Below are 27165 nucleotides of genomic sequence, written 5' to 3'. Positions count from 1 at the left end.
CACCGACCACACACAGCCTCCGGGACACCTGTGGTGCGACAGTGTGGTGGTATGGGGATGCACAAGCTCAGTTCCTTCAACCTTTCTGCTTAGGAGAGGTGCTCCAGCCCTCTGATCATCTTATCGGCCCTCATCTGCACCTACTCCGAGAAGTTGACTTGTTATTAGACAAGACCAATTCATTTTTTATTTCTTTACTTTATTATTTTCCATCCTGGCTGGCGTCACAGCCCCTTCCTGACCCGTGCCTGCCTGCCTTGGCTGGCTGGCTGGAGTCGCGGCCCCTGCCTGCCTTGGCTGGCTGGCTGGAGTCGCGGCCCCTGCCTGCCTTGGCTGGCTGGCTGGAGTTGCGGCCCCTGCCTGCCTGCCTCGGCTGGCTGGCTGGAGTTGCGGCCCCTGCCTGCCTGCCTTGGCTGGCTGGCTGGAGTCGCGGCCCCTGCCTGCCTGCCTGCCTTGGCTGGCTGGCTGGAGTCCCGGCCCCTGCCTGCCTGCCTTGGCTGGCTGGCTGGAGTCGCGGCCCCTGCCTGCCTTGCCTGGCTGGCTGGCTGGAGTCGCGGCCCCTGCCTGCCTGCCTTGGCTGGCTGGCTGGAGTCCCGGCCCCTGCCTGCCTGCCTTGGCTGGCTGACTGGAGTCACGGCCCCTGCCTGCCTTGCCTGGCTGGCTGGCTGGAGTCGTGGCCCCTGCCTGCCTTGCCTTGGCTGGCTGGCTGGAGTTGCGGCCCCTGCCTGCCTGCCTTGGCTGGCTGACTGGAGTCCCGGCCCCTGCCTGCCTTGCCTTGGCTGGCTGGCTGGAGTCGCGGCCCCTGCCTGCCTGCCTTGGCTGGCTGGCTGGAGTCATGGTCCCCGATTGGGTCGGCTGGAATCGTGGCCCCTGCCTGCCTTTATTGGCTGGCTGCCTTGCATCACAGCTGGTGTTCTGTTGCCAGGTTTCCCATATTTAGGGCTTTTGTCAGGGAGGTGGCTCATGGCATCATAAAGCCTTGGCTATCTATGCCTTAGAATGTCCCTTGACATCTAAAACATGGCTGCCCTGGAGGACTGGGTGGCTTTGTCTTGACAGTTGCCCTATGTGTCACCACTGGGATTCTGCAGGGCTCCATTTTAAGGCCGTTTCTCTATCTTGTTTTTACTGTTGATTCCAATAAAGATCTGTTAGTTGTATCCATCAATTTGTGGATGATGCTAAGCTGGGAGGAGTTTGGACCTCCTTGAGGATAAAGAGGCCTTGCCTTGAGATCTGGACAAAATGAGGGTGTTCCCATCTGCACGAAGAAGGGCGAGCGCAGGGTTCTGCACCTGGGATGGGCTGCCCTGGCTCTGTGTGCAGACATCAGGGGGAAGTTCTGGAGCGCAGCCTGGCAAAAGGGATCTGGTTTGACGGCCAATGGAATCTGAGCCGGCAGTGCGCCTGGCAGTCAGAAGGCTCAACCGTTCCCTGGGCTGCGTCAGGCCCAGCACTGCCAGGCGAGGGAAGCGGCTGTCCCGCTCTGCTCTGCGCCGTGCGGCCTCGCCTCCAGCGCTGGGTGCAGCTTGGGCTGCCATTCCATGAGATGCTAGGAGAGAGTGTCCAAAGGAGGGCTCCAGAGCTGGAGAAGTTTACGTCACTGATCCTCCAGACGAACCTTCCCAGGAAGGCACACTCTGTATAGAGGTGTAGAGATGTATATTTTGTCAGACACACCGCAAGAATATCCTGCACGAGAGCAAACCAGACAACAAGTGATGGCCTGCCCGAGGAAGCGCCTGAAGAGACATGGGAAGGCCTGGCATCATCCCCCAGTGCTCTTTGTTCAACGAAGACTTTAAAGAAAGTCGCCCCATCAACAGGACAAGGACAGGACAAGGAGAGCACCGAGACGTCTTGGAAACAACAGGATGGCTGCTGACTGACACCAGGTAACAAATCACAAGTCAAATGTCAACCTTCTGATAAGGTTGTGCACCTGGAGTACCCAGCCAGTGGGGAAACAGGGCAGGGGGGAGGCAAGGAGGAGCAAACAGGGTCTAAAGGCTGTCACGGCGTGTCCATAGGCGCGCTGCTGCTTGCGGGACGCCGCCACTGCAATCGCGAATCAATTCTGCTTTATCAGAGATCCCGTCCTGACAAGATGACTTGGATATTTCCAACGAGACCATTCCCCCTTGTCCTAGCACTGCGACCCTCATGATCAGCCATTCCCCTCCTCTTTATACGCTCCCCTCAAGTACTGCAAGGCCCTGGAGCCTTCTCTTCTCCAAGCTAAACAAGCCCAGTTCCTTCAACCTTTCTGCTTAGGAGAGGTGCTCCAGCCCTCTGATCATCTTATCGGCCCTCATCTGCACCTACTCCGAGAAGTTGACTTGTTATTAGACAAGACCAATTCATTTTTTATTTCTTTACTTTATTATTTTCCATCCTGGCTGGCGTCACAGCCCCTTCCTGACCCGTGCCTGCCTGCCTTGGCTGGCTGGCTGGAGTCGCGGCCCCTGCCTGCCTTGGCTGGCTGGCTGGCTGGAGTCGCGGCCCCTGCCTGCCTGCCTTGGCTGGCTGGCTGGAGTCGCGGCCCCTGCCTGCCTGCCTTGGCTGGCTGGCTGGAGTCGCGGCCCCTGCCTGCCTGCCTTGGCTGGCTGGCTGGAGTCGCGGCCCCTGCCTGCCTGCCAGCCTTGGCTGGCTGGCTGGAGTCCCGGCCCCTGCCTGCCTGCCTTGGCTGGCTGGCTGGAGTCCCGGCCCCTGCCTGCCTGCCTTGGCTGGCTGGCTGGAGTCGCGGCCCCTGCCTGCCTGCCTGCCTTGGCTGGCTGGCTGGAGTCGTGGCCCCTGCCTGCCTGCCTGCCTTGGCTGGCTGGCTGGAGTCCCGGCCCCTGCCTGCCTGCCTTGGCTGGCTGGCTGGAGTCGCGGCCCCTGCCTGCCTGCCTTGGCTGGCTGGCTGGAGTCGTGGCCCCTGCCTGCCTGCCTTGGCTGGCTGGCTGGAGTCGTGGCCCCTGCCTGCCTGCCTTGGCTGGCTGGCTGGAGTTGTGGACTCTGCTTGCGTCGGCTGGACTCGTGGTTCATGCTTGTGTCGGCTGGACTCGTGGTCTCTGCCTGCCTGCCTTGGCTGGCTGGCTGGCTGGCTGGAGTTGGGGTCCCTGCTTGTGTCAGCTGGAGTCCCGGCCCCTGCCTGCCTGCCTTGGCTGGCTGACTGGAGTCGCGGCCCCTGCCTGCCTTGCCTGGCTGGCTGGCTGGAGTCCCGGCCCCTGCCTGCCTGCCTTGGCTGGCTGGCTGGAGTCGCGGCCCCTGCCTGCCTGCCTTGGCTGGCTGGCTGGAGTCATGGTCCCCGATTGGGTCGGCTGGAATTGTGGCCCCTGCCTGCCTTTATTGGCTGGCTGCCTTGCATCACAGCTGGTGTTCTGTTGCCAGGTTTCCCATATTTAGGGCTTTTGTCAGGGAGGTGGCTCATGGCATCATAAAGCCTTGGCTATTTATGCCTTAGAATGTCCCTTGACATCTAAAACATGGCTGCCCTGGAGGACTGGGTGGCTTTGTCTTGACAGTTGCCCTATGTGTCACCACTGGGATTCTGCAGGGCTCCATTTTAAGGCCGTTTCTCTATCTTGTTTTTACTGTTGATTCCAATAAAGATCTGTTAGTTGTATCCATCAATTTGTGGATGATGCTAAGCTGGGAGGAGTTTGGACCTCCTTGAGGATAAAGAGGCCTTGCCTTGAGATCTGGACAAAATGAGGGTGTTCCCATCTGCACGAAGAAGGGCGAGCGCAGGGTTCTGCACCTGGGATGGGCTGCCCTGGCTCTGTGTGCAGACATCAGGGGGGAAGTTCTGGAGCGCAGCCTGGCAAAAGGGATCTGGTTTGACGGCCAATGGAATCTGAGCCGGCAGTGCGCCTGGCAGTCAGAAGGCTCAACCGTTCCCTGGGCTGCGTCAGGCCCAGCACTGCCAGGCGAGGGCAGCGGCTGTCCCGCTCTGCTCTGCGCCGTGCGGCCTCGCCTCCAGCGCTGGGTGCAGCTTGGGCTGCCATTCCATGAGATGCTAGGAGAGAGTGTCCAAAGGAGGGCTCCAGAGCTGGAGAAGTTTACGTCACTGATCCTCCAGACGAACCTTCCCAGGAAGGCACACTCTGTATAGAGGTGTAGAGACGTATATTTTGTCAGACACACCGCAAGAATATCCTGCACGAGAGCAAACCAGACAACAAGTGATGGCCTGCCCGAGGAAGCGCCTGAAGAGACATGGGAAGGCCTGGCATCATCCCCCAGTGCTCTTTGTTCAACGAAGACTTTAAAGAAAGTCGCCACATCAACAGGACAAGGACAGGACAAGGAGAGCACCGAGACGTCTTGGAAACAACAGGATGGCTGCTGACTGACACCAGGTAACAAATCACAAGTCAAATGTCAACCTTCTGATAAGGTTGTGCACCTGGAGTACCCAGCCAGTGGGGAAACAGGGCAGGGGGGAGGCAAGGAGGAGCAAACAGGGTCTAAAGGCTGTCACGGCGTGTCCATAGGCGCGCTGCTGCTTGCGGGACGCCGCCACTGCAATCGCGAATCAATTCTGCTTTATCAGAGATCCCGTCCTGACAAGATGACTTGGATATTTCCAACGAGACCATTCCCCCTTGTCCTAGCACTGCGACCCTCATGATCAGCCATTCCCCTCCTCTTTATACGCTCCCCTCAAGTACTGCAAGGCCCTGGAGCCTTCTCTTCTCCAAGCTAAACAAGCCCAGTTCCTTCAACCTTTCTGCTTAGGAGAGGTGCTCCAGCCCTCTGATCATCTTATCGGCCCTCATCTGCACCTACTCCGAGAAGTTGACTTGTTATTAGACAAGACCAATTCATTTTTTATTTCTTTACTTTATTATTTTCCATCCTGGCTGGCGTCACAGCCCCTTCCTGACCCGTGCCTGCCTGCCTTGGCTGGCTGGCTGGAGTCGCGGCCCCTGCCTGCCTTGGCTGGCTGGCTGGCTGGAGTCGCGGCCCCTGCCTGCCTGCCTTGGCTGGCTGGCTGGAGTCGCGGCCCCTGCCTGCCTGCCTTGGCTGGCTGGCTGGAGTCGCGGCCCCTGCCTGCCTTGGCTGGCTGGCTGGAGTCGCGGCCCCTGCCTGCCTGCCAGCCTTGGCTGGCTGGCTGGAGTCCCGGCCCCTGCCTGCCTGCCTTGGCTGGCTGGCTGGAGTCCCGGCCCCTGCCTGCCTGCCTGCCTTGGCTGGCTGGCTGGAGTCCCGGCCCCTGCCTGCCTGCCTGCCTTGGCTGGCTGGCTGGAGTCCCGGCCCCTGCCTGCCTGCCTTGGCTGGCTGGCTGGAGTCGCGGCCCCTGCCTGCCTTGGCTGGCTGGCTGGAGTCCCGGCCCCTGCCTGCCTGCCTTGGCTGGCTGGCTGGAGTCCCGGCCCCTGCCTGCCTGCCTTGGCTGGCTGGCTGGAGTCGCGGCCCCTGCCTGCCTGCCTGCCTTGGCTGGCTGGCTGGAGTCGTGGCCCCTGCCTGCCTGCCTGCCTTGGCTGGCTGGCTGGAGTCCCGGCCCCTGCCTGCCTGCCTTGGCTGGCTGGCTGGAGTCGCGGCCCCTGCCTGCCTGCCTTGGCTGGCTGGCTGGAGTCGTGGCCCCTGCCTGCCTGCCTTGGCTGGCTGGCTGGAGTCGTGGCCCCTGCCTGCCTGCCTTGGCTGGCTGGCTGGAGTTGTGGACTCTGCTTGCGTCGGCTGGACTCGTGGTTCATGCTTGTGTCGGCTGGACTCGTGGTCTCTGCCTGCCTGCCTTGGCTGGCTGGCTGGCTGGCTGGAGTTGGGGTCCCTGCTTGTGTCAGCTGGAGTCCCGGCCCCTGCCTGCCTGCCTTGGCTGGCTGGCTGGAGTCCCGGCCCCTGCCTGCCTGCCTTGGCTGGCTGGCTGGAGTCGCGGCCCCTGCCTGCCTTGCCTGGCTGGCTGGCTGGAGTCCCGGCCCCTGCCTGCCTTGCCTTGGCTGGCTGGCTGGAGTTGCGGCCCCTGCCTGCCTGCCTTGGCTGGCTGACTGGAGTCCCGGCCCCTGCCTGCCTGCCTTGGCTGGCTGGCTGGAGTCGCGGCCCCTGCCTGCCTGCCTTGGCTGGCTGGCTGGAGTCATGGTCCCCGATTGGGTCGGCTGGAATTGTGGCCCCTGCCTGCCTTTATTGGCTGGCTGCCTTGCATCACAGCTGGTGTTCTGTTGCCAGGTTTCCCATATTTAGGGCTTTTGTCAGGGAGGTGGCTCATGGCATCATAAAGCCTTGGCTATCTATGCCTTAGAATGTCCCTTGACATCTAAAACATGGCTGCCCTGGAGGACTGGGTGGCTTTGTCTTGACAGTTGCCCTATGTGTCACCACTGGGATTCTGCAGGGCTCCATTTTAAGGCCGTTTCTCTATCTTGTTTTTACTGTTGATTCCAATAAAGATCTGTTAGTTGTATCCATCAATTTGTGGATGATGCTAAGCTGGGAGGAGTTTGGACCTCCTTGAGGATAAAGAGGCCTTGCCTTGAGATCTGGACAAAATGAGGGTGTTCCCATCTGCACGAAGAAGGGCGAGCGCAGGGTTCTGCACCTGGGATGGGCTGCCCTGGCTCTGTGTGCAGACATCAGGGGGGAAGTTCTGGAGCGCAGCCTGGCAAAAGGGATCTGGTTTGACGGCCAATGGAATCTGAGCCGGCAGTGCGCCTGGCAGTCAGAAGGCTCAACCGTTCCCTGGGCTGCGTCAGGCCCAGCACTGCCAGGCGAGGGCAGCGGCTGTCCCGCTCTGCTCTGCGCCGTGCGGCCTCGCCTCCAGCGCTGGGTGCAGCTTGGGCTGCCATTCCATGAGATGCTAGGAGAGAGTGTCCAAAGGAGGGCTCCAGAGCTGGAGAAGTTTACGTCACTGATCCTCCAGACGAACCTTCCCAGGAAGGCACACTCTGTATAGAGGTGTAGAGACGTATATTTTGTCAGACACACCGCAAGAATATCCTGCACGAGAGCAAACCAGACAACAAGTGATGGCCTGCCCGAGGAAGCGCCTGAAGAGACATGGGAAGGCCTGGCATCATCCCCCAGTGCTCTTTGTTCAACGAAGACTTTAAAGAAAGTCGCCACATCAACAGGACAAGGACAGGACAAGGAGAGCACCGAGACGTCTTGGAAACAACAGGATGGCTGCTGACTGACACCAGGTAACAAATCACTTCACAAGTCAATGCAAATGTCAACCTTCTGATAAGGTTGTGCACCTGGAGTACCCAGCCAGTGGGGAAACAGGGCAGGGGGGAGGCAAGGGGGAGCAAACAGGGTCTAAAGGCTGTCACGGCGTGTCCATAGGCGCGCTGCTGCTTGCGGGACGCCGCCACTGCAATCGCGAATCAATTCTGCTTTATCAGAGATCCCGTCCTGACAAGATGACTTGGATATTTCCAATGAGACCATTCCCCCTTGTCCTAGCACTGCGACCCTCATGATCAGCCATTCCCCTCCTCTTTATACGCTCCCCTCAAGTACTGCAAGGCCCTGGAGCCTTCTCTTCTCCAAGCTAAACAAAAAGTGCCAGGGGGCACGGAGCACAGGCGGCCACTTCCAAAAGTGAAACTTGTCCATCTGCTGCTCTGGCCCGCCGTTTCCTTTCTGCGCTTCCTGCCCCACAGCTCCAAACGGGCCTCAGTGCTGATGAATGTTCTGAGCCTCTTCTGCTTGGCCTGAGCAGCCCCAGCCACACTGGTCTCTTGCCTATGTTTCCTGACTTGCTGCACCAGGGGAGGGAGAGCTTCCCTGGAGGTCTGCCAGCTCTGTTCCGCATTCTTGCTCATGAGGACAGATTTGCAGGGTGTTCTGTTGTTTAAATCCCTGAAGAGCTGGAAGTTGGCTTTCCTAAAACTTAGCATCCTGATTTTACTCTGTCTGTCCAGCACCCCTCGGGAAGTGATACAACAGAAGAGATGCCATCTGGAGGGCATCTCTGGAGGGCATCTTAGTCCTGTCTGGACAGGACTGAGAAGTGTCACCATGTGAACCTAACAGAGTTCAACAAGGTGAATCACTGAGTGCTGCACTCGGGCCAGGGCAATCCTAGATATGCACGCAGACTGGGAGAAGAACTCAGTGAGAGCAGCCCTGTGGAGGAGGATGTGTGGGTTGTGGAGGACAAGAGGCTGGACATGAGGCAGCAGTGTGTGCTTGCAGCCCTTACAGCCAACGGTATCCTGGGCTGTATCAACAGAGGGGTGGCAGCAGGCAGGGAGGTGACTGCCCCGCCCGTGAGACCCCATCTGGATACCTCACCTGGTGCGGAGCGAGGCCGTCCGCCACCACGGGCAACGTTCTCAGCGGGAAAAGGACGGCGCAGCCCAGGGCCGAACCATCCCGCGGGGAGGAGCCGCGCGCACCTCCCGCCGCCAGCCGGCGCTGTGGCGCAGCCTTCGTTCTCCGGAAGCGGCCGAAGAACGGCGGAGGCGACGGACGATGGCGGAGCAGCTGCGGGCGGACGGCGTGCACAAGGAGGTGCTGCGGGAGGGCACCGGGCCGCTGCCCGACTTCCGCGACGGCACCAAGGTCAGCGCCGCGCTGCAAGGCGGGGGGAGGGGGGGGGAGGCGGCGCGCATGCGCCGGAGCGGAGCCGGTCGTCATGGTGACGCGCGGCCTACACTCAGGCCACCTTCCACTACCGGACGCTGCGGTGCGAACCCGAGGAGACGGTGCTGGATGACAGCCGAGCGCGGGGCAAGCCCATGGAGCTGATCGCCGGAAAGAAGTTCAAGCTGCCTGTGTGGGAGGCGATACTGCGCACCATGCGGCCCGGCGAGCGCGCCCGCTTCCGCTGCGAGTCCAAGGTGCGGCCGGAAGGGGCGGGGCGTCGGGGGCGGGGCTTAGCGAGGGGCGCCGTTTGGTCGACGGAGGCGTGGTCTGGTCAGTAGAGGGCGGGGCTTTGCTGTTTGTGGGCGTGGTTTGCCGCGGGGTTTGCTCATTAAGGGGCGTGGTTCGCTGAAGGGGGCGTTGCTTGGTGCTGACCGGTGTGATTTCGCGCTGTTGGGGGCGTGGTTTGCGACGGGTGGGCGTGGTTTTATCACGGGGGCGTGGCTTGATGCAGAGGGGCCGTGACCTCCACGTGGGCCTCCTCTTGGCCCCATGCCTGCCCCCTGAGCCCCCCTTGCCCTCAGCACGTGGTGCTGTACCCCCTGGTGGCCAAGAGCCTGCGCAACATCGCGGCGGGGAAGGATCCTCTGGAGGGGCAGCGGCACTGCTGCAGCATCGCCCAGCTGCACGAGCACTACTCGCTGGGCTACCCCGACTTGGACGAGCTGCAAAAGAACCCCCAGCCCCTCATCTTCGACATCGAGGTGCTCAAGGTGAGCGAGGCCCTGGGGTCACGGTGCCGATGGGCTGTGCCCCACCGCAGCCTTTGACCGTGTGCGTGCAGGTGGAGGAGCCTGGCTCCTACCAGCAGGACCCCTGGGCCATGACGGATGAGGAGAAGCTGCAGGCCGTGCCCCTGATCCACCAGGAGGGCAATGAGCTGTACCGGCAGGGCAAGGTGCAGGAGGCAGCCACCAAGTACTACGACGCCATCGCCTGCCTCAAGAACCTGCAGATGAAGGTGGGCTCCCCACCCCTCGGGGTTTCGCCATCCTTTTGTCAGCGCTGGGACTCACTCTGCCCTCCTGTTCCACAGGAGCAGCCCGGCTCTCCGGACTGGATTGAGCTGGACCAGAAGATCACCCCACTGCTATTGAACTACTGCCAGTGCAAGCTGCAGAGTGAGGAGTACTACGAGGTGCTGGACCACTGCTCCTCCATCCTCAACAAGTACGAGGGTAAGGAGCCGTGCCGGCTGCATGCAGTGCACCAGGGAGGCCCGCGTGCTCCCCAGCTGATGTTTCCTTCCCCACAGACAACGTCAAAGCCTACTTCAAGCGGGGCAAGGCTCACGCGGCCGTGTGGAATGTGGCCGAGGCGCAGGCTGACTTCGCCAAGGTGCTGGCACTGGACCCCTCACTGCGCCCTGTGGTCAGCAAGGAGCTGCGCAGCCTGGAGGTGCGCCTGCGCCAGAAGGATGCAGAGGACAAGATCCGCTTCAAGGGCATCTTCTCCCAGTAGAGCCCGCCATGCTCTCCGGGCCAGTTCTGTTAGATATTCCACATGTGGAATGGTTTTCCATGTTTATTAATGTTTAATACAATGTTTATTGGAAGTCAGCGGAAGGCGCGTGGGATTTCGGCGCGGCGCAGAAGGCGCGGTGTTGAGTGCTGGGCCGTTGGCTGGCAACAGAAGCATGGATCTCCTCACTGAGCCCCAGACTGCGCCCCACGGCACAACGGTGGGGAACCCAGTGGAGGAAATGAGCCCAGGCCAACGCTCTTCCATGCTGCTTTTTATTCCCTGTTTGGTTTTTATCCTTTCTGTTGGGCCGAGCTGTGCTGCGTGGGTCTAGGTGAGCCCATTAATGACTGACTGCAAGAGCTCCAGTGCCAAGGCTGTGCCCCATCCCTTCCTTTCCATGCCACATCCTGCACTGCCACTTCGCAAGGCTGCCGCTGCCAGCTTGCAGCTGCATTTCCTCTGTACTGTACCACAACAGAGCTGTAAACTTTTTATCTGAACTACTGGTTTCCACTGCGTATATAAAGCCATGATCATGCTATACCGAGATAAACACAAGTAAAACTCATCATAGAAAGACATCTGGTCACGTAGAAAAAGTGCCGTTAAGAGATAACCAAGTAAAACCGAAGGGCAAATAAGAGCAGTTGGGTGCTACCACCCTCCATTACATCTGTGGGGCCCTGGGCCAGCATCACCCTGAGGCTGTGGGAGTACAGAGCAGACAGGCAGCCCCAGCAGCTCTCTTTACATCGCTTTATTTCACAATGAAACAAACAGAAGAATCTTGTTGTTTTTTTTTTAATCTCACCCTTTCCCTTGCCCCCACAACACTGAACAGAAATAAATACAAGGGTGCAGGGAGGAGGCTCAGTGCCTGCCCACCACCACTTACACCTAGGGCAGAGAAAGGTGAATGGGAGCCTGGGGGCAGCACCCCAAACCCCAGAACTGGCTGGGTGGCAGACCCTGCAGGGCACTGCCAGCAGGTATTGGGGCAGAAGGGTAGAGGCAGAGCTGGGGGGCAGCAGGCAGGACCTGGGGGGCTCAGCCCAGAGGGGGTCTTGTCCACCCCCCAGGGTGGCTCAGAGCAGTGTGGCTGTGTCCCACAGTTTCAGAGTGCAGCACCTTCCTCACTTTCAGCTCCAGCTTCACGTTGGAAAACAAAGGCAGTGTCCGGGAGTGGGCAAAATGGCAGGGGTTCACTCCTCGCCCTCCAGCTTGAGGCTGACACTGCGGGGCTTGCCACGGGCAGGCAGGGGGCCCCCGTCCCGCTCTGCCTGGCTGGAGCCCCGTGAGCGCAGGAGCTGGCTCTGCTTGCGGAGGAAGTCGACGGGCGCCGGGCAGCCGTAGGTGCCTTTGCCCAGCACAGGCCGAGGGGGTCCTTTGGGTGAGTGCACTAGGGCAGCAGCCTCCAGCTGGGCCAGGTGGGCTACGTAGCCCTCAGACAGGAACTGAGAGATGCAGGGACAGTGTGAGACCCCAGTGAGGGCAAGGCATCCCTCCAGCAGCCCCAGCCCTGCTGTCCCACCTGGCACTGGTTGTGGAACTTCTTGACAGCACGGCCCACGATGTAGATGTGTGCTGGTGCCAGCCCGAGGGAGCTGTAGACGGAGACGTCCTTGGTGGAGCCATAGCCAGCAACGATGGCTATCTCTGCCTGCACAAGGAGAGGAGCATGAGGGTGGAGACAGAGCCTCCCCACCACCCTGGGGTCAGCATCCCAGCCCCACCTCGGAGCGCAGGCTCTGCAGGAAGGCTGCTTTCTGGCGGAGGGGGTCGTGGGTGAGTCCATCGCAGAAGGAGACAGCACCGTGGGGGAAGTTGTGCTGGGAGAGCCAGGCCACCACGCGGTGCTTCTGCATGTCAGGGCGCCCCGTCACGTAGATGATCATGTAACCCGAGTCCTGCCAGTGCCTGGTACACCAGGGCACACATGATACATACTGTCACCAGGGTCCATGTGAAAAGTGAGTTGGAAGCCACCGTGCACCTCCCAAGCTAACTGCGCAGGTTCCAAAACTTTGGTCTGCAGACCAAACTGTGTCACGTCACAGCAGGACACCCTGAGATGGATCTGGTGCTCCCATGGGGTTGTCGCCGCACAAAGCTGGCTGTCCTTGTAAGAAGAGCACTTACCGTACAACATCGACAGCTCCCGCCCGCACTTTGGGGTCACTGCCCATGATGGAGACGCTGGCAGTGAAGGAACCATCGATGCTGAACACCACTGACTCAGTGCCCCGGGCCACCACTGTCAGGTACGCCTCCGCGTAGCTGTGGTCACCCCTGGGATGGAACAGCAGCGAGGCTCAGACTTGGCGCTGTCACCTCCCTCAGCCCAGGGGAGGGGAGGTGGCTGAGGTGACCCCACTAGAAGCACACAGCCAACATCTCACCTGACCACCATGCGCACAGGGTAGATGCCGATGGCCAGGGCCTTGTCCTGAGGGATGGTGAAGGTTAGGCGTCCGCTGCCGCTCGTCACCTCCGTGCCGTAGTACAGCCACTTCCCTGACAGCGGCTGCGTCATGATGTAGATGTCCACCTGAGTAAAGGCAAAAATACCATAGTCCCAGTCTGAAAACCATCACTATCCTCTCCCCCCATCCCACAAGGTCCTATGCAGTCCTGGTCCCTAAGCCCTTCCATTTAGGCACAGTTAACATGAGGACTGTCCCCTCCTCGGTGTCCCTGCCGTTCACCAGGGCCCCGGGAACGTCCCCACAGTACCTTCTCTCCCGTCAATGTCACCACATCCAGGGGGCCATACATAAAGCGCCCGCTGAGGACCTGCGCTTTGCCCTCACACACGATGACGTCGCTGGCCCGGTGGTTGGCTGTCACGTTCTGCAGGGACACACACATCTCAGCAGCACACGGCAACCAGAACAGCCCCCAGAAGTAGCACATGGGAGTCTACCAGGATGGGAGCAAACCCTCCTGGCTGCATCACCCCACAGCGCCTGGGGACAGCTCGAGCCCCATGCAGCCCTAGGGGTACCCATACCCGGATCTTCACTTGGGTGCGCTTGCGCTGCCACTTCTCCCGGGGGAACGCGGGGCTGTAGATGGAGCTCTCCTCACTCTCGGCCGGCTGCGGGCCCTCCTTCTCCATCACCTGGCCAGGGGACAACGCACAGCTCAGCCCACACTGGCTGAGTGGGCTGCCCACCCTGCCATGCGTGCCCTACCTGGCGCAGGATGAAGGCCACCACATCGGAGGACTCCCAGTAGCTGGCGTGGAAGAGGTGAGGCAGGGTGATGGTGGGGAAGGCAGTCAGCGCATCAGGGCAGTACAGCGAGTAGTCGATGCGCTTCAGACCCCACCAGCGCTCCAGGACTGTGCAGAGAGCTCCAGTTAGTCCATCCCTGAGCCTTACCCCCCCAGCCCGGCCCCATTTCAGGGGCTTGAGCCACTCTAGCCCCTCTAGTGCCTATGGATGCTGGTGATGGCACTCACTCTTGACGACTTCGCTGGTGCTGGCAGGTGTAGGGGGGTCTCCTGGCTCGCTTCCCCTCCAGAAGCCTCCCCCAAAGCTGCCGGTGGGAGTGGGGGGAGCAGCCAGGTCCACCTCGGGCAGGAAAAGGGCAGAGTGCATCTGCAGGGCCTCCGCTGCAGACAGCACCGAGTCAGGCCATCCATAGCCCCCCACTGTGGGGATACCAGCCCCTAAGACCACTCACCCAGCAGGGAGGAAGTGCCGTCGCCCAGGGGGTACTTCTGGTAGCGGGGCACATTGAGCGGCGGCACGGCGTGGAAGGCTTTGGCCAGGAGGGGCTCCAGGCGGGAGGCGCAGGGGTCAGCAGCGTGGAAGAGGTTGTAGATCTGCTCACAGGCAGGACGCAGCTGGGCCACTGGGGCAAAGAAAGAGGTCAGGGCAGGGTGATGCGCAGTCAGGAAGGCTGAGGACACAGGGAGTCAAAAGCAGGACCCAGTGGGAGGAGAGGATGAGGAGAGAAAGCCAGGAGACCAGTGGCACAGAGGGGACGCTCAAGGCATGCGCCAACACTGAGATGTGTACAGCCACAGCATGAAAAACTCAAGCAGAGCTGTTTGGGGAGGACAAGGGCTTGAGCCCCACAGGGAGGTGTGGGGGCTCGCACCACAGCCAGTGGGGCTCCTCACCATCCAGAGCAGGCATGACGGTCTTGCGCAGCGCGAGCACCAGCCCCAGCGGGGAGCCGAAGAGGAAGAAGCCGGATACCTTAAAGTCAAGGCGGGTGCTGGTGCTCTCTGCCCCATCCTGTGCTGCAGCACTGTTCCGTGGTGCCTCTGCCTCCAGTGGGGCATCGCCAGGCTGTGGGCTGCAAGAGCAGAGCCAGCGGGCACAGGAATGACAGTGCTGCAGGGCGCCCACCACAGCCCGTATAGCCCAGAGGAGCTGCTGGGAGCAGGGGAGCCCCAGCACAGAACTGCTGCACCTGTGCAATGCTTCCTCCAGGCACAGATGGGGAATTCATCGTTCACATAAAGCACAAAGTTTGTATGGAGGGTGCTGGCACTCCCCCAAGCCCCTTGCTCTCACCTGCACGAGGAACCTGGATGTTGGCCGTCCCCTGGCTCGGGGCTGGCCTGGCCCAACCCCATTGCTGTGTCCGCCCCGTCAGCCAGCGGATCCCGGGTGCCACACAGTTCTGGGGAAATGGGCTCTGTGCTCTGTGGGTGGACAAGAAGAATCAGCAAGCAGCCAGATGCTGCCAAGATGGTCAGTAGCTTTAAAAAAGAGGCACCCACCAGGCTGCCACGGCGGCTGCTGCTCCGGCTGCCCCCAGCACCTGTCCGGCTTTGGCACAGCACATCAAAGCCCAGGATGCCTCCCACACAGTCCCCAAGCAGCACTACCTGCAGACAGCAGAAAAATCATCCCAGTGGGAGCCAAGCCCCAGCCAGAATCCAGGGCAAAGCCTTTCCTAAGCCCCCCTGCCCCTCTCACCTGGCCACAGAAGCCGGTGCCCTCAGCAGAGTGCAGGAAGGCGGCATAGGCCTGGTTGGCACGGGTGATGACGTTGCCCACAGCATGCTGGTAGCTCCCTGAGGAGGTGGCCAGCAGCGGGAGGGCCGCCAGTGGGATGTGGTCTTGACTGCTGGACAGGCTGTCCCGGTCATGGCTGTAAGGGCTGAGCCTGGGGGAGACATGAGGACGGGTCAGCAGGGCTACCCCATGTCCCCAACCCATCCCGCAATGCTCACTTCTCTGTGAAACCCCTCTCTGAGCCCACCACCTCCCTCCTGGGGTGGCTTGAGTGGGGACAGCCCTCTCTCTGCATCCTCACTTGGAGACCAATGCATAGGCAGCGGCACAGATGGGCGGGCAGGGCACCAGGCGCAATGCCACATGTCCCAGTGCCTCAGGGAAGTGGACACGGGTGACAGCATCGAAGGTGGCAGCCAACGTCTGCACGTCCGCCTGCTTGGAGCCCAGCTCTCCCCCTCCCTGGTCCAGGATGTTGCCACTGTGGAGTATGAGGAAGAGCACGTGGATCCGGCACGCCTGCACCGTGCTCTCGGCCGAGCCGCCCTGCAGGAGGAGAGCACTCCTGTCTGCACCCATGCCAGGGACACAGCCGGGGGCTACAAGGGATGGGGTGAGCAGCTCACACACCTCAGAGAAGCTGGCTGCTGGCTGTTCTTTGCCATCTGCCCTGGAGGTGCTGTGTTCCTCCCCTGCAAGCACACATCAACGGTGAGCAAGCTGGGGTGTCCATGCAGGGGTCAGCCCCACCTTGGGATGCCCACCCTGGGCTTGGGTAGGCTGAACACATCCTGCTCACCCAGATTCTCATCCAGCTCTGCTGGCCGCTCCAGCGTGTCCAAGAAGTCATTGGAGCTCCACTTGGTCATCTCCTTGGCAAAGACCTCATCGCTGTCCGACAGATCCTCTGTGATGGCAGGGAGGGGGCCATGGGTGAGCCAAGCACAGTCCATACCCCTGTGCCCCACTGAAACCCAACAGGGCAAATCTAGCACACTGCTGTGCTGTGGGGCTGTTCTGCCATACCGTGGGCATCAAAGAACTCCTCCTCAGAGCTGTTCTCGGAGTCACGGGCAATGTTCTGCATACGCCACTCAGACAGGCTCTGAGGAGACACACCACCTGCCAGAAGCACAGGGTCAGCACCGAAGGCAGCGAGCCCCTGCTCGTGCCCAACAGTGCTGCTCATGCACCCAGAGCCACCCAGAGCTTTGGGACATCCAAAGCCACGCTCTGGGGTAGGAAAGAAGGGTCCTGATGCACCTCTGCCAGAGAACAGCAGCAGCCACAGGACCCAGGGGTCCCTCACTCCTCCCGTTCTCACCTCCGTGCTGAGAAGAGTAGGAAGAACGCGAAGATGTGGACCACTGCTTGGCAAAGCTGTCATCAGGGGAGATGTCGGCAGTCCCTTGAGCCTCAGTGCCCTCTTGCCCGCTGGCACCTCCTGGCTCTGGCCGCCCCTCAGGGCTGGGCCCCGCAGTGGAGGGCTCCTCAGCCTCACCACACTTGGCCATTTTCTGTGCCAGCATCCGCGCCGTCTCCTCCTCCAGCTGCCGGATGTCCTCCATGGTCAGGTCAGTCCACTCATCCTGCCAGCACCAGGCCTGGCGGTGGGCACGCAGCATCACTTTACGCAAGCCTGAAGCAGGGGGAGTGAGTAAGGTATGGCCCCCAAAAACCCACCGTCCCAGGGCTCGAGCTCACCGCCATCGCCCCACGCTCACCAACATCATGGATGAACTGCTCAATCTTGGACTGCATCCCCCAGTAGCGGAACTCCACCTTGCACAGCTTGTAGGCACACATCAGCGGCCCACTGCTGGCTGCCTCCAGCCAGTTATCCCCCAGTGGGCCCCGGCCAGTCTTGGCTGAGCGGTAGAGTTTGGGGTCCTCCTCGGGTTTATACTCTCCAGGGGATATGGGGTCACGCACAATGTCGATGGTGTCTGGGGTAGAAGGAAAAAAGGGTGAGGGATAAGACTGGCAGCGCCCTGCGAATCATTTCCACACACTGTGTGCCCAAAGATGGGACGCCTCTGTCCCCTTGAGCCTCTGGGGACTGTCCTCACGCTGGGGCCAGACCCGCTGCCTCAAGAAGCAGCAGCAAGAGGTGGAGGCAGGAGTGGGGGTGGCCAGGCTAAGAGCTGGGCTGACACACATAGGCGCATTAGCGTGGGGATTTGGCAGCTGGAGAACGGCAGCGGTGACCCCAGGGGCACGGGGGGGTGTGCCGAGGACAAGGCCAAACAAGGCAGCTCGGAACTCTGCTCACTGCCTGCTGGTGATGGCGGTAGGGACAAAATTTGTCCCTTGCCTTGGCTGTGCCACCAGCGTCCCAGCCGGACATCCCCAGTGCTGCGAGAGCCAATGAGAGAAATAGGTCAGATGAATCATTTCCTCCGAGTGCCTATTTTAGGCCTCCATTTTAGGAGTAGAGCATGACGCGCTGCGCTCCAGCGCCCAAAACAACCGTGTCGACACTGCCAGGAATGGGAACAGGCAGCAACGGGGGACAAACATGTCCCTGTGGGGAACAGTCTGCTCCAGGATGGCTGGGAACGGGGAACAACACTCTGCAAAGCCCTGGGGGGGGCAGGAGAAGCAGAAGACAAAATGGGGACATGATTCCCTAGCTCCCTGTCTCCAGCTGATCACAGGACTGAGCAGGGAGCTCAGGGTATGGGCAGTTTCCCCTACAAGGATAACTTAACCTGTCCCTACAGCACAAGGTCAGCAGAGAAAGCCCCAGATCCTGCCTCATGCCCCTGCTGCACACACCCAAGATCCTCTGCCTCTTCTCAGCAGCGCTCAGGTTGAAGATATTGGTCTGCTGGCCAGCATCTGGCCGGTAATACGTCTCAATTTCGATAGAGAACTTCTCCACAAAGGGACAGGTGTACCTATAGGAAGCACGGGGGTTAGGCTGAGCCCAGTGGGCAGCCCCCAGCCTACATTCCCATGGAATCCCACCTGGTGCGGGTGTAGGGGTACGCATTCCAGGACTCCTCCTCCACCTGCAGCGCAGCTTTGGGCAGCAGGGCCCGAAACCAGCTGGGGATGTGGGAGCCCACATGGTAGATCTTGTGGGTATACTGCCCGCTGCCACCGGGGCCATCGCTGTAGGGGCGGTTGGCCAGGATCTCCACCCCGCTGCCCTCACCGCTTGATTCCTCCCGGCTTTTCTTCTGCAGGGTGAGGATGGACTGAGCCCCGGCACCCCAAATCCTGTTGTCTTGCCGGCTCCAGGTCCTTCCCCCCCCCCCCCCCCCTGCACCCTTTCCTCAGCCCCAAATCCCTGCACCCCCACCTCAGCCCCATAGCTTTTCCCAAGAGCCCCACTTCAGTTAGCACTCTGAGAAACAGGCTCAGCCCCATGCCTCCACACTCCATTTTCACAACTCCATACCCCAGGCTCCCAGCCCCACACTCTCTTCACAGTCTAATACACAGCCCCACATTCCTGCACCCCACAGGCTCCACACTGCCCTCATATCTCTATACTCTTAACCCCCACCACCTCAGACCTCAAACCCCACAACATCTGACCCCCACCCTCAGCCCCACACCCCTGCACTCCCCCATACCCCTCAGCCCCAACCACCCCGAGACCTAGACTCCCCTACTCCCCCAGATTCCACACAGCTCCCAGGATCCCATACAAACCCCAAGTTCCATATTATCCACAAACAGTCCCTTCAGCTCTGAATCCTATGACCCCCTCTCAGCCCCATGCTCCCGTAGTTCCCAGGAGTCCATAAACCCCCTCCCCCCCAAAACCCCACAACCCTCAGCCCCCAGCTCAGCTCTGACCCTCACTTCCAGCCCCATCCTCCCACACTCCCCCAGACCCCATAGGACACCTCCAGACCCCAAAGAGTCCCCCAGATCATCGCCAACCCCCAAGCTCCGCAGCGTCCCCCATATCCCTCAGCCTCGAACCCCCTGACCTCCACTCTCAGCCGCACGCTCCTGCACCCCCCCCTCCCCACCCAGGCTCCACACGGTCCCCGGCCCCACACAAACACCACCCGACCCCCTCCCCAGGCCTTACGCGACCGCCTCGGGCCGCGGCTCAGGCTCCAGCCGCACCTGGATCATGTAGAGCTGCGCTACCTGGTACTCCTCCAGGCTCATGGGCAGCAGAATGTGGTACTCCTTGATGAGCATGGCGCCGGGTTTGGGGGAAGGGGCGAGGGGGCTCCGCGACCCGCCGCCGTTAACCCGGCCCCGGCCCGGCCCGCTTCGGCCGGGCCCTCCCCGCTGCCATAGCAACGCGCCCCCCGCCCGCTCGGCCGCGCGCTCGGCTCCCTTCGGCTCTTTCCGTAACCCTTCGGCTCCTTTCGGTTCCCTTCGGCTGCGCTCAGCCCCTTCCGAACCTGCGCCGCTCTGAGCCGGCCCCGAGCCTTGTGACGTCACGGCGTGGGGGGCGCCCGCTGACGTCAGGAGGTGGTACAGCGAGGAGGGGGGGTGTGACATCAGAGGGGACGTCAGAGGCGGGGGGGCGGCGGACCGGGAAATTAAAACGGAGCGGTATATTCGGGGAAATTTGCGTTATTCCTTTTTTTTGGAAGGCGCATTTTCTTTAAGGGAGGGATGCAACACGTCTTTTATTTATAAAAGCTGGAAGGCTAGGAGAGGGAGGGGAGCCCCGGGGGTGGCCCCGCTCGGGGGGAGCCACCGGCGGGGCTCGGGGGGGCGGGGGGCGGCTGTCACGTGCGGGCATTGCGCTCTGTCTCGGCCAAGCACTCCCGCACCAGCGCCCGCGCGTGGATGATCCCTGAAGGGGGGGACGACATGAAGTAAGGCACCGAGGTCCGGGCTGGGGGGGAGAGGAGGTACACAGAGGGCCACCCCCCGGCTCTGTACCCCGCTTGAGTCGCTCCATGGCGCTCTTGCTACCGGCGTAGGTGGGCCGGATCTCCCTGCCCATCTCCTCGATGACAGACAGAAGGTCGCTGTAGGTGCTCTGCGAGCCCGGCGCGCCGGGCGGCTTCATTGCCTGACAGGGGAGGCACGGGGGGAGGGAAGACGGAGGAGAAGGTGGGGGCTCAGCCTTGCTCCACACCGCCCTCCCCTCGTCTGCCCCTGCCCCGCGGCCTCACCTGCACATAACCCATGGAGGGCGGCCCGAAGTCGTTGAAGAGTGGGCGGAAGGCGGACGGCGAGGGGACGCTGGGAGCTGCGGGGAGCGACACCGGGTCCGGCCCTCCTTCAGTCGGGGTCCGGCCCTCCTCCGGGCCCCGTCCTCCTCCTCAGGCCCTGTCACCCCCTCAAGCCCGGCTCTCCTCAGGCCCTGCGCCCCGCTCAGGCCGCCCACAGGCGCCGTCCTTTCCCTCCCTCAGCCCCTGACTCCCCGCGTCCCCTCCTCAGTCCCCGTCCCTCTCCTCCACGCCCTGCTCAGGTCCCGCCGCCCCCCTCGGGCCTCGTGCCTCTCCTTAAGTTCCCTTCTTTCCCCACCCCCGCTCTACCCCCGGTTCGCCGCCCCCCGGGGGCTCCTCTCACCGGCGGCCGTGGCGGCGGGCCCCGGGGCGGGGCTGGCGCTGGGGGCGGGCGCGATGGGTTTGTAGGACATCCCCGCACCGCTCCGAGCGGCAATCCGTCCCGAGCGTCGGCCGCCGTGTGGGGAAGACGGAAGCGAGCGGCCGAGCGGGGCGCCCCCCTCCCGCCTCCTAACTACTGATTGGCCGGGCGGCGCGGTCCGGCGGCGCTGATTGGTCGGCGGCCCGAAAGGAGCCGGTCTGCGCTCTCGGCGGGGCGCGGCGATGACGTCACGACACGCACGCCGCCAATACGCAAACTCGGCGCGCCGTGCTCTCGTCACCATGGAGACGCGCGGCGTCCTGCTCCCCCATTTGCCTCCCCCGGCCCCCCGCCGCGAGGGCCTGAGGCTTCCCCCGGCACTCAATGGAAGGGCACACGGCACCCGACGGCACAGAGCTTCATTAGGAACCGGCAAAGCTGCGAACCCACGACCCCAGGGGGCCACAATCAGGGCTCCCCCCCCCCGGAGTGCAGGCCCGGGGAGACCTTCTCCCCTCCTCCTCCCGGTAAGGCACGGCGGCGGCTCCCGGCCCTTCAGCGCGACATCATCCGCACAAACTCTGCAAAGAACCACAGCGTTAACCCCCAAATAAAGCTGGCAATGGGGGCTCACCACCCCCCCCCCCCATCGTTGATGCCATCATCCCCCAAATAAAGCCGGGATCGGGAGGGGTCTCCCCCCCCTTCACCCTCACCCCCATTACCTTCAAAGTCCACCAGGCCGTCCCCGTTGAGATCCACATCCTTGAGGATCTCATCCACTTCACGGTAGTTGAGCTGCTGCCCCAGCAGCTTCCGCATGGCCTCCCGCAGCTCCGCCATGCTAATCTGCCCGTCCCCATTGGTGTCGAACTGCACCGGGGGGACCCAGCATCACCACTGTGCTCCCAGCACTGTGTCCCCCCAGCCCTGCTGTCCACACCCCCTCACCTCGCGGAAGGCGTCGCGCAGCTCCTTGATCCCGATCATGTCCGCCGTCTCCGCCAGCATCTTAGGGCCCATCAGCTCCACAAAGTCATCAAAATCCACTTTGCCGCCTGCTAGGGGACCAAGGGGGGAGGAAGGTCAGTGGGGATGGTGCCACCATGCGGATGTGGGATTCCTCCCCCTGCCCCGGCACCTACTGATCTGCTGGGACAGCTCAATGAGCTCCATCTCGGTGGGCATGTAGCCCATGGTGCGCATGCACTCGCCCAGGTCCTTGTAGCTGATGTAGCCATCACGGTCCTTGTCAAACTCCTTGAAGGCTTGCTTCAGCTCTGGGGACAGAGCAGGGAGAACGGTGACAACCAGGGACAGCCCTGGGGGCACCCCACAGGTGGGAGCAGGACAAGAGGCGAGGTGGGGATGAAGGGAACAGGCACTCAGACAGGGACTGAGGGACAGGTGCTGAGACAGGGACCAGAATGGGAACTGCAGAGAACGGGTGCGAAGATGGGGACCGAGCAGGAACGGTGGCACACTGAGAACATGGGAGATGGAATAGGGAGCCAGTGGAACAGGTGCTGAGATGGAGACTGGGATGGGGACTCAAGGAAATGAGTGTCAAGATGAGGACTCAGTGGGATGGGTGGCACAATGGGAACTAGGATGGGGACTGAATGGAATGGGTGCTGAGAGGGGGAAGGCTGGGATGGGGATTGATGGGAGTGGGCAGAGAGATGGGGACCAGAATGAAGGCTAAGGGGAATGGGTGCTGAGATGGAGATTGGGATGGGGACCCAAGGAAACGGGTGTCAAGATGGGGACTGAGTGCGATAGGTGGCACAATGGGGATTGAGATGGGGATCCAGTAGAAGAGGTGCTGAGATGAGGACCAGGATGGGGAGCAAGGGGAATGGGTGGCGAGATGAAGATTGAGTGGGACAAGTTGCAAGATGGGGATACAGCAGAATAAAAGGCACAATGGGGACCAGGGTGGGGACGCAGTAGAAGAGGTGCCAAGATGGGGACTGGGATGGGGACTGAGAGGAACAGGTGGTGAGATGGGAACGAAGGGAAATGTGTGGCAAGATGTGGACTGGGATAGGAATTAAGGGGAATGGGTATCAAGACATGGACCAAGCAGGATAGATGGCACAATGGGGACTGGGATGGGGACCCAGGAGAATAGGTGCTGAGATAGAGATTGAGATGAGGACCAAGAGGAATAGGTAGTGAGATGAGGACTGAGGGGAATGTATGGAGAGATGGGGACTGGGATTGGAATGAAGGTGAAAGGATGGTGAGATAGAGGCCAGGATGGGGACTGACACTAGCAAGTGCTGTGATGGGGACTAAGATTAACAGGTAGAAAGACAGAAACAGGGATGGGAAGTGAGGGGAACAGGTGCTAAGATAGAGACCAGGACAGAAACTGAGAGGAACATGCGGAGAGACAGGGATCAAACAGGATGGGTGGCAAGATGAGAACTGGGATGGGGACCAAGGGGAACGGGTGTGGGTGAGACCCTACACCAGAGCAGCACCCCTAGCCCCACAAGGACCCAGCCTAAGGACACATCCCTACACTTCACCTTCGATCTCCTCCGGCCGCAGCTCCCGGTCCTGGCAAAAAGAATGCAGGCTGGAGGACGGCTCCCTCCACACAGCCACCCCAAATCCACACCAGTGGGCAGCTGTGGGAGCAGTGATCCCAGAGGACTGGGATGCACCCCAGGGGGGTATAATGCTCACATACCAGCTGTGTGATGGCAATGCTCTGTCGGAGGAAGATGCACGCCGGCCCCACAAGCCCATGCAACACTGAGTAGCTCTGCAGCGGTGGTGATTGCGCAGCCTCTGCCAGCTCCTCACCATCCTGGGGACCGGGGGGGCCGGAGCGCTGCTTCCCGTCCTGTAGGCAGAGCCGGAGGGCAGTAATAAGCCCAGCACAGCCCCCGAGCACCCCCCTGCACTTCAGCCTTACCTTGGAGAGCCTTCTCTCAGGGGTCTTGGTGCAGTTGCCCATGGCCAGGGGTGCCCAGGCATAACCGGTCCCCCCGGGGGGCCGCCTGGCGCAGTCCTGGGGGGCCGCCGCTCTGGCCCGGCCGCGCCAGGACGGGGTTTTTTTATAGTAACAGAGGCTGCGTGGGGATTTACGGTTTTTATGGAATATCTCAGGATATGCAGGGCGAGGCGGGGGGGCTGCACGCTGCCCGCACACACACACATAATCCCCCGGATTATGCCCTGCTCGGCCACGCCGCTCCAGATGTGGGGGAGCCGCCCAGCTGTTCTCCTTGAGGGGGGACAGTGTTACTGCCCCACCCGTCACCCCCTCAAGTCCTCCCCATTCCCCTCAATTAGCTGCCCAGCCCCATTACCTGCTTGGAAGTGGGGGGCAGCTGGGGCTCCTCGGTGCTCCGCCGCCCCCCCCCAGCACTCCGGTGCCCTCGGGGGTTGCGGCGGCCCCGTTTCACCCCCGGGGGGGCTCGGCAGGGGGAGGGCAGTGGGCTGCCGGGGACGCGGCGCTGGGGGCTGCGGATGAACAGGAACATGACGGCTCCTGCCCGGTGCTCAGGGCTCATTACCCTCCCTCCAGGCTCCGAATCCGATCCCCCAGTGCCGGGGTGAGATTGCAGCGGGGAAACCGGATCCGGCGGCCGGGATACACGAGCCGAGACATTGACACCGGACAACGAGACCGCGGGGGCCCGCAGTGGGAGCGGTGCGGGGCCCGGGGACGGGAGAACCGGGGTCCCACAGCCGGGGAGAGGGCTGCAGGGGTCCCCGAGCACGGAGCCGTGGCCTCGGAGCGCGGGGTTGGCCGCGGGAAAGCCGCAGCATCCACAGACCCCACAGCGCGGTGCAAACCCCACCACCGCCTCCGCGACCCCTGACCCACGGCCGGCTTCGGTGACGTCATCACAGCGCGCCGCGGCGCTCTCCGATGACGCCACATCCGAGCGACGCAGCCGGGGGCGCCTGAAGGTGGCGGCGGAGCGCCATGGCCGCCTGGCAGCTGAGGGCTCTGCGTCGTCTCCCCGCCGCCGCCGCCGGCTTCTCGGTAAGGGCTGGACCGACCGCTCAGCCTGGTTCCGAGCCCGGGGCCGCGCTGAGCTCCTCCCTTCCCCGCAGACAGCGCCGAAAAAGACGCAGTTCGGCTCTCTGAAGGATGAGGACCGTATCTTCACCAACCTCTACGGGCGGCACGAGTGGAGGTGGGCAGCGGGGACCGGGAGCGTGGGAGAGAAAAGAACATGGGCTGCGGGGGTTGCGGGTGCTCACAGCCGCCGTTCCGTGCCCGCAGGCTGCAGGGAGCGCTGCGGCGGGGCGACTGGTACAAGACGAAGGAGATCCTGCTGAAGGGCGTCGACTGGATCCTGGGTGAGATCAAAGCCTCGGGGCTGAGGGGCCGCGGGGGGGCCGGCTTCCCCACCGGCCTCAAGTGGAGCTTCATGAACAAGCCGCCTGATGGCAGGTAGGTGCTGAGGAGAAGGGGTGGGCAGGGCAAGGATGTGGAGGATGCAGAGAGGATGGGGCTGAGAGGCTGGGGTGATGCAGTGACAGGGACGCTTGGAGGGTCAGGGAGGGAAGGGGCTGAGGGCTGACAGGACTGCTTGGGAACAGGGACATGGGGAGCAGGGGACACAGCTTGGGAGATGGGATAGGCGTGTCTAGGGACAAAGAGACACTGGGGACACAAGGTTGGGAGATGGAACAGCAGAGAGTGGGGACAGGGAGATCTGGGGACACAAGAGTAGGAACTACAGGGGACATCATATGACTAGGAGATGGGGCTGGGGTGATTGGGAACAAAGCGACATTGGGGTGCAGGGTGTACAGGCATAGATAGGGTGGGGGTACAGGCAAATTAGTGGCAAAGTAATAGGGGTGCTAAGAAGAGAGAGAAGTTGGAGGGGGCTGAGAGGGGATGGGATTACTTAGGGACACCAGGAACGTGGCGGGGGCAGGGATGGGGGAGTGGGGAGATGGAACAGAGGGAACACCAGGAACATGGAGATATGGAGCTGGGAGATGGGACGGGGTGCTGACACTGACACCGCATCCTGTCAGACCCAAGTACCTGGTAGTGAACGCAGATGAGGGGGAACCAGGCACCTGCAAGGACCGTGAGATCATGCGGCACGACCCACACAAGCTGGTGGAGGGCTGCCTGGTGGCCGGCCGTGCCATGGGTGCTCGTGCCGCCTACATCTACATCCGCGGCGAGTTCTACAATGAGGCCTCCAATCTGCAGGTGGGTGCCACGGACGCGGTGGAATACACATGGGGACATCCCCTGCTGCTATCTACCTGTTGTCCCCTCCGCAGGTGGCCATCAGGGAAGCATATGAGGCTGGGCTTCTGGGGAAGAATGCCTGTGGTTCTGACTATGCCTTTGATGTCTTCGTGGTGAGGGGTGCTGGGGCGTACATCTGTGGCGAGGAGACAGCGCTCATCGAGTCCATTGAGGGCAAGCAGGGCAAGCCGCGCCTCAAGCCTCCCTTTCCTGCTGACGTGGGTACGTGCTGGAGCCCTTCTGCCCATCTCCACTTCACTAATTCCCTCCGGTACCACTCACAGCTCTGATTCCCTACAGGAGTCTTTGGCTGTCCCACCACGGTGGCCAATGTGGAGACGGTGGCTGTGGCCCCCACCATCTGCCGGCGTGGCGGTGCCTGGTTTGCTGGCTTTGGGCGTGAGCGCAACTCCGGGACAAAGCTTTTCAACATCTCCGGCCACGTCAACCACCCCTGCACAGTGGAGGAGGAGATGTCAGTGCCAATGAAGGAACTCATTGAGAAGCATGCTGGTAAGCACCACGCTCAAACCCAACGGGATGGTCCTGCCGGGCCTGGCTCAGTGTGTCCCCTCTTTTTTGGCAGGGGGTGTCCGTGGTGGCTGGGACAACCTGCTGGCTGTCATCCCGGGGGGCTCCTCCACCCCACTGCTCCCGAAGTCGGTGTGTGAGACTGTGTTGATGGACTTTGATTCCCTGGTGCAGGCGCAGAGTGGGCTTGGCACGGCTGCCGTCATTGTCATGGATAAATCGGTACAGAGTGAGCCCTCCCCAGGCTGCCCCCTCCCCTGAATGAGTGTCCCCTGATTGTCCCCTTCCTCCTCAGACTGACATTGTCAAAGCGATCGCTCGTCTCATCGAGTTCTACAAGCATGAAAGCTGTGGGCAATGCACCCCGTGCCGGGAAGGTAAGCGTGGGGCTGTGCCACAGGGTCTGTCACTGCATCACAGGGCCTGTCACCGTGTCCCTGTCCCCACAGGTGTTGACTGGATGAACAAGGTGATGGCACGCTTCGTGCAGGGAGACGCACAGACAGCTGAGATTGATGCACTGTGGGAGATCAGCAAGCAGATTGAGGGGCACACTATCTGTGCACTGGGTGATGGTGCCGCGTGGCCCGTGCAGGTGGGTGCAGGGCTCTGGGATGGCAGCGGGACCTCAGAGGCTTAGCTCTCAGCCTCACTGACTCTGCTTTGTTTGCTCAACGCAGGGCCTCATCCGCCACTTTCGGCCGGAACTGGAGGACAGGATGCGGCGCTTTGGAGAGGCCAAAGCACGAGTGGCCTCAGCATGAGGAGGTCGGGGTGGTGGCAGCAGTGGCACCACACTTTGCTGCTCCCAGTGGGTTCTAGCCCACTCTTGGAGCTCCTTAATAAACACTGCTGTAACTGAAGTGG

General features: G+C 61.7%; 5 protein-coding genes across 12 annotated transcripts; 2 read left to right on the top strand and 3 right to left on the bottom strand.

Annotated features, from left to right (window-relative positions):
• The first annotated feature begins 8367 nt into the window (after window positions 1–8367).
• AIP (aryl hydrocarbon receptor interacting protein) lies at window positions 8368–10603 on the top strand. 3 transcript variants are annotated; one of them, XM_052696394.1, is made up of 6 exons: window positions 8368–8481; window positions 8580–8759; window positions 9087–9266; window positions 9347–9523; window positions 9599–9740; window positions 9818–10603. In XM_052696394.1, the coding sequence occupies exons 1-6, from the start codon at window positions 8392–8394 to the stop codon at window positions 10021–10023; spliced, it is 975 nt and encodes a 324-aa protein (XP_052552354.1). In that variant the 5' UTR covers window positions 8368–8391; the 3' UTR covers window positions 10024–10603. The 3 variants fall into 3 exon arrangements, with proteins under 3 accessions (XP_052552354.1, XP_052552353.1, XP_052552355.1); XM_052696393.1 differs by having other exon boundaries at window positions 9087–9275; XM_052696395.1 differs by having other exon boundaries at window positions 9087–9275; window positions 9599–9732; window positions 9818–9890.
• A 218-nt stretch (window positions 10604–10821) lies between these two features.
• Window positions 10822–19491, bottom strand: PITPNM1 (phosphatidylinositol transfer protein membrane associated 1). 2 transcript variants are annotated; one of them, XM_052696324.1, is made up of 23 exons: window positions 19092–19491; window positions 17973–18187; window positions 17781–17902; window positions 16727–16948; window positions 16327–16641; window positions 16029–16124; window positions 15802–15909; window positions 15633–15694; window positions 15304–15548; window positions 14964–15153; window positions 14765–14872; window positions 14556–14686; window positions 14156–14334; window positions 13714–13884; window positions 13490–13642; window positions 13221–13369; window positions 13037–13147; window positions 12760–12876; window positions 12426–12574; window positions 12166–12315; window positions 11760–11943; window positions 11558–11686; window positions 10823–11480 (listed from the first exon to the last, which is right to left on the bottom strand). In XM_052696324.1, the coding sequence occupies exons 1-23, from the start codon at window positions 19476–19478 to the stop codon at window positions 11229–11231; spliced, it is 3945 nt and encodes a 1314-aa protein (XP_052552284.1). In that variant the 5' UTR covers window positions 19479–19491; the 3' UTR covers window positions 10823–11228. The 2 variants fall into 2 exon arrangements, with proteins under 2 accessions (XP_052552285.1, XP_052552284.1); XM_052696325.1 differs by lacking the exon at window positions 17781–17902 and having other exon boundaries at window positions 10822–11480; window positions 19092–19207.
• A 105-nt stretch (window positions 19492–19596) lies between these two features.
• CDK2AP2 (cyclin dependent kinase 2 associated protein 2) lies at window positions 19597–20924 on the bottom strand. The gene is made up of 4 exons (XM_052696421.1): window positions 20505–20924; window positions 20105–20181; window positions 19869–20001; window positions 19597–19779 (listed from the first exon to the last, which is right to left on the bottom strand). Exons 1-4 carry the CDS (start codon window positions 20824–20826, stop codon window positions 19712–19714), a joined length of 600 nt encoding a protein of 199 aa, XP_052552381.1. The 5' UTR covers window positions 20827–20924; the 3' UTR covers window positions 19597–19711.
• On the bottom strand, window positions 20925–24414 carry CABP2 (calcium binding protein 2). Of its 5 annotated transcripts, none has more exons than XM_052696406.1 (7): window positions 23849–24414; window positions 23224–23379; window positions 23060–23090; window positions 21668–21802; window positions 21474–21580; window positions 21248–21395; window positions 20925–21103 (listed from the first exon to the last, which is right to left on the bottom strand). In XM_052696406.1, the coding sequence occupies exons 1-7, from the start codon at window positions 24050–24052 to the stop codon at window positions 21078–21080; spliced, it is 807 nt and encodes a 268-aa protein (XP_052552366.1). In that variant the 5' UTR covers window positions 24053–24414; the 3' UTR covers window positions 20925–21077. The 5 variants fall into 5 exon arrangements, with proteins under 5 accessions (XP_052552366.1, XP_052552369.1, XP_052552365.1 ...); XM_052696409.1 differs by having other exon boundaries at window positions 21474–21583; window positions 23224–23608; window positions 23853–24413; XM_052696405.1 differs by having other exon boundaries at window positions 21474–21583; window positions 23849–24409.
• On the top strand, window positions 24392–27161 carry NDUFV1 (NADH:ubiquinone oxidoreductase core subunit V1). Its single transcript, XM_052696381.1, has 10 exons — window positions 24392–24531; window positions 24603–24685; window positions 24775–24945; window positions 25542–25725; window positions 25800–25989; window positions 26068–26280; window positions 26354–26520; window positions 26594–26675; window positions 26748–26893; window positions 26979–27161. Exons 1-10 carry the CDS (start codon window positions 24472–24474, stop codon window positions 27060–27062), a joined length of 1380 nt encoding a protein of 459 aa, XP_052552341.1. The 5' UTR covers window positions 24392–24471; the 3' UTR covers window positions 27063–27161.
• The last annotated feature ends 4 nt before the right edge of the window (window positions 27162–27165 follow it).

The sequence above is a fragment of the Tympanuchus pallidicinctus genome, unplaced genomic scaffold (assembly GCF_026119805.1).
Source record: "Tympanuchus pallidicinctus isolate F22 unplaced genomic scaffold, pur_lepc_1.0 scaffold3, whole genome shotgun sequence".
NCBI classification, from domain to species: domain Eukaryota; kingdom Metazoa; phylum Chordata; class Aves; order Galliformes; family Phasianidae; genus Tympanuchus; species Tympanuchus pallidicinctus.
Note: the sequence above shows the minus strand (reverse complement) of the source record. Positions and strands in the feature narration are given on the sequence as shown.

Bases quoted from the DNA above. Each gene is read 5' to 3' on its own strand.
- AIP (XM_052696393.1), top strand. From the start codon at position 8,392: ATGGCGGAGCAGCTGCGGGCGGACGGCGTGCACAAGGAGGTGCTGCGG. The intron at 8,482-8,579 runs GTCAGCGCCGCG...GCCTACACTCAG, and splicing joins ACTTCCGCGACGGCACCAAG to GCCACCTTCCACTACCGGAC. The intron at 9,524-9,598 runs GTGGGCTCCCCA...CCTGTTCCACAG, and splicing joins TCAAGAACCTGCAGATGAAG to GAGCAGCCCGGCTCTCCGGA.
- PITPNM1 (XM_052696324.1), bottom strand. From the start codon at position 19,478: ATGTCACACCCCCCCTCCTCGCTGTACCACCTCCTGACGTCAGCGGGC. The intron at 18,188-19,091 runs GTGCGGCTGGAG...CTCACCCTGCAG, and splicing joins CGCAGCTCTACATGATCCAG to AAGAAAAGCCGGGAGGAATC. The intron at 17,903-17,972 runs GTGGGATTCCAT...TGCTTCCTATAG, and splicing joins TACCCCTACACCCGCACCAG to GTACACCTGTCCCTTTGTGG.
- CDK2AP2 (XM_052696421.1), bottom strand. From the start codon at position 20,826: ATGGTGACGAGAGCACGGCGCGCCGAGTTTGCGTATTGGCGGCGTGCG. The intron at 20,182-20,504 runs GTGAGAGGAGCC...CGCTCCCCGCAG, and splicing joins GCCCGCCGCCACGGCCGCCG to CTCCCAGCGTCCCCTCGCCG. The intron at 20,002-20,104 runs GTGAGGCCGCGG...CTCCCCTGTCAG, and splicing joins CCTCCATGGGTTATGTGCAG to GCAATGAAGCCGCCCGGCGC.
- CABP2 (XM_052696409.1), bottom strand. From the start codon at position 24,052: ATGAGCCCTGAGCACCGGGCAGGAGCCGTCATGTTCCTGTTCATCCGC. The intron at 21,803-23,059 runs GTGAAGTGTAGG...CTCTGTCCCCAG, and splicing joins GCGGCCGGAGGAGATCGAAG to AGCTGAAGCAAGCCTTCAAG. The intron at 21,584-21,667 runs GTAGGTGCCGGG...TTGGTCCCCTAG, and splicing joins TGAGCTGTCCCAGCAGATCA to CAGGCGGCAAAGTGGATTTT.
- NDUFV1 (XM_052696381.1), top strand. From the start codon at position 24,472: ATGGCCGCCTGGCAGCTGAGGGCTCTGCGTCGTCTCCCCGCCGCCGCC. The intron at 24,686-24,774 runs GTGGGCAGCGGG...CCGTGCCCGCAG, and splicing joins TACGGGCGGCACGAGTGGAG to GCTGCAGGGAGCGCTGCGGC. The intron at 25,726-25,799 runs GTGGGTGCCACG...TCCCCTCCGCAG, and splicing joins ATGAGGCCTCCAATCTGCAG to GTGGCCATCAGGGAAGCATA.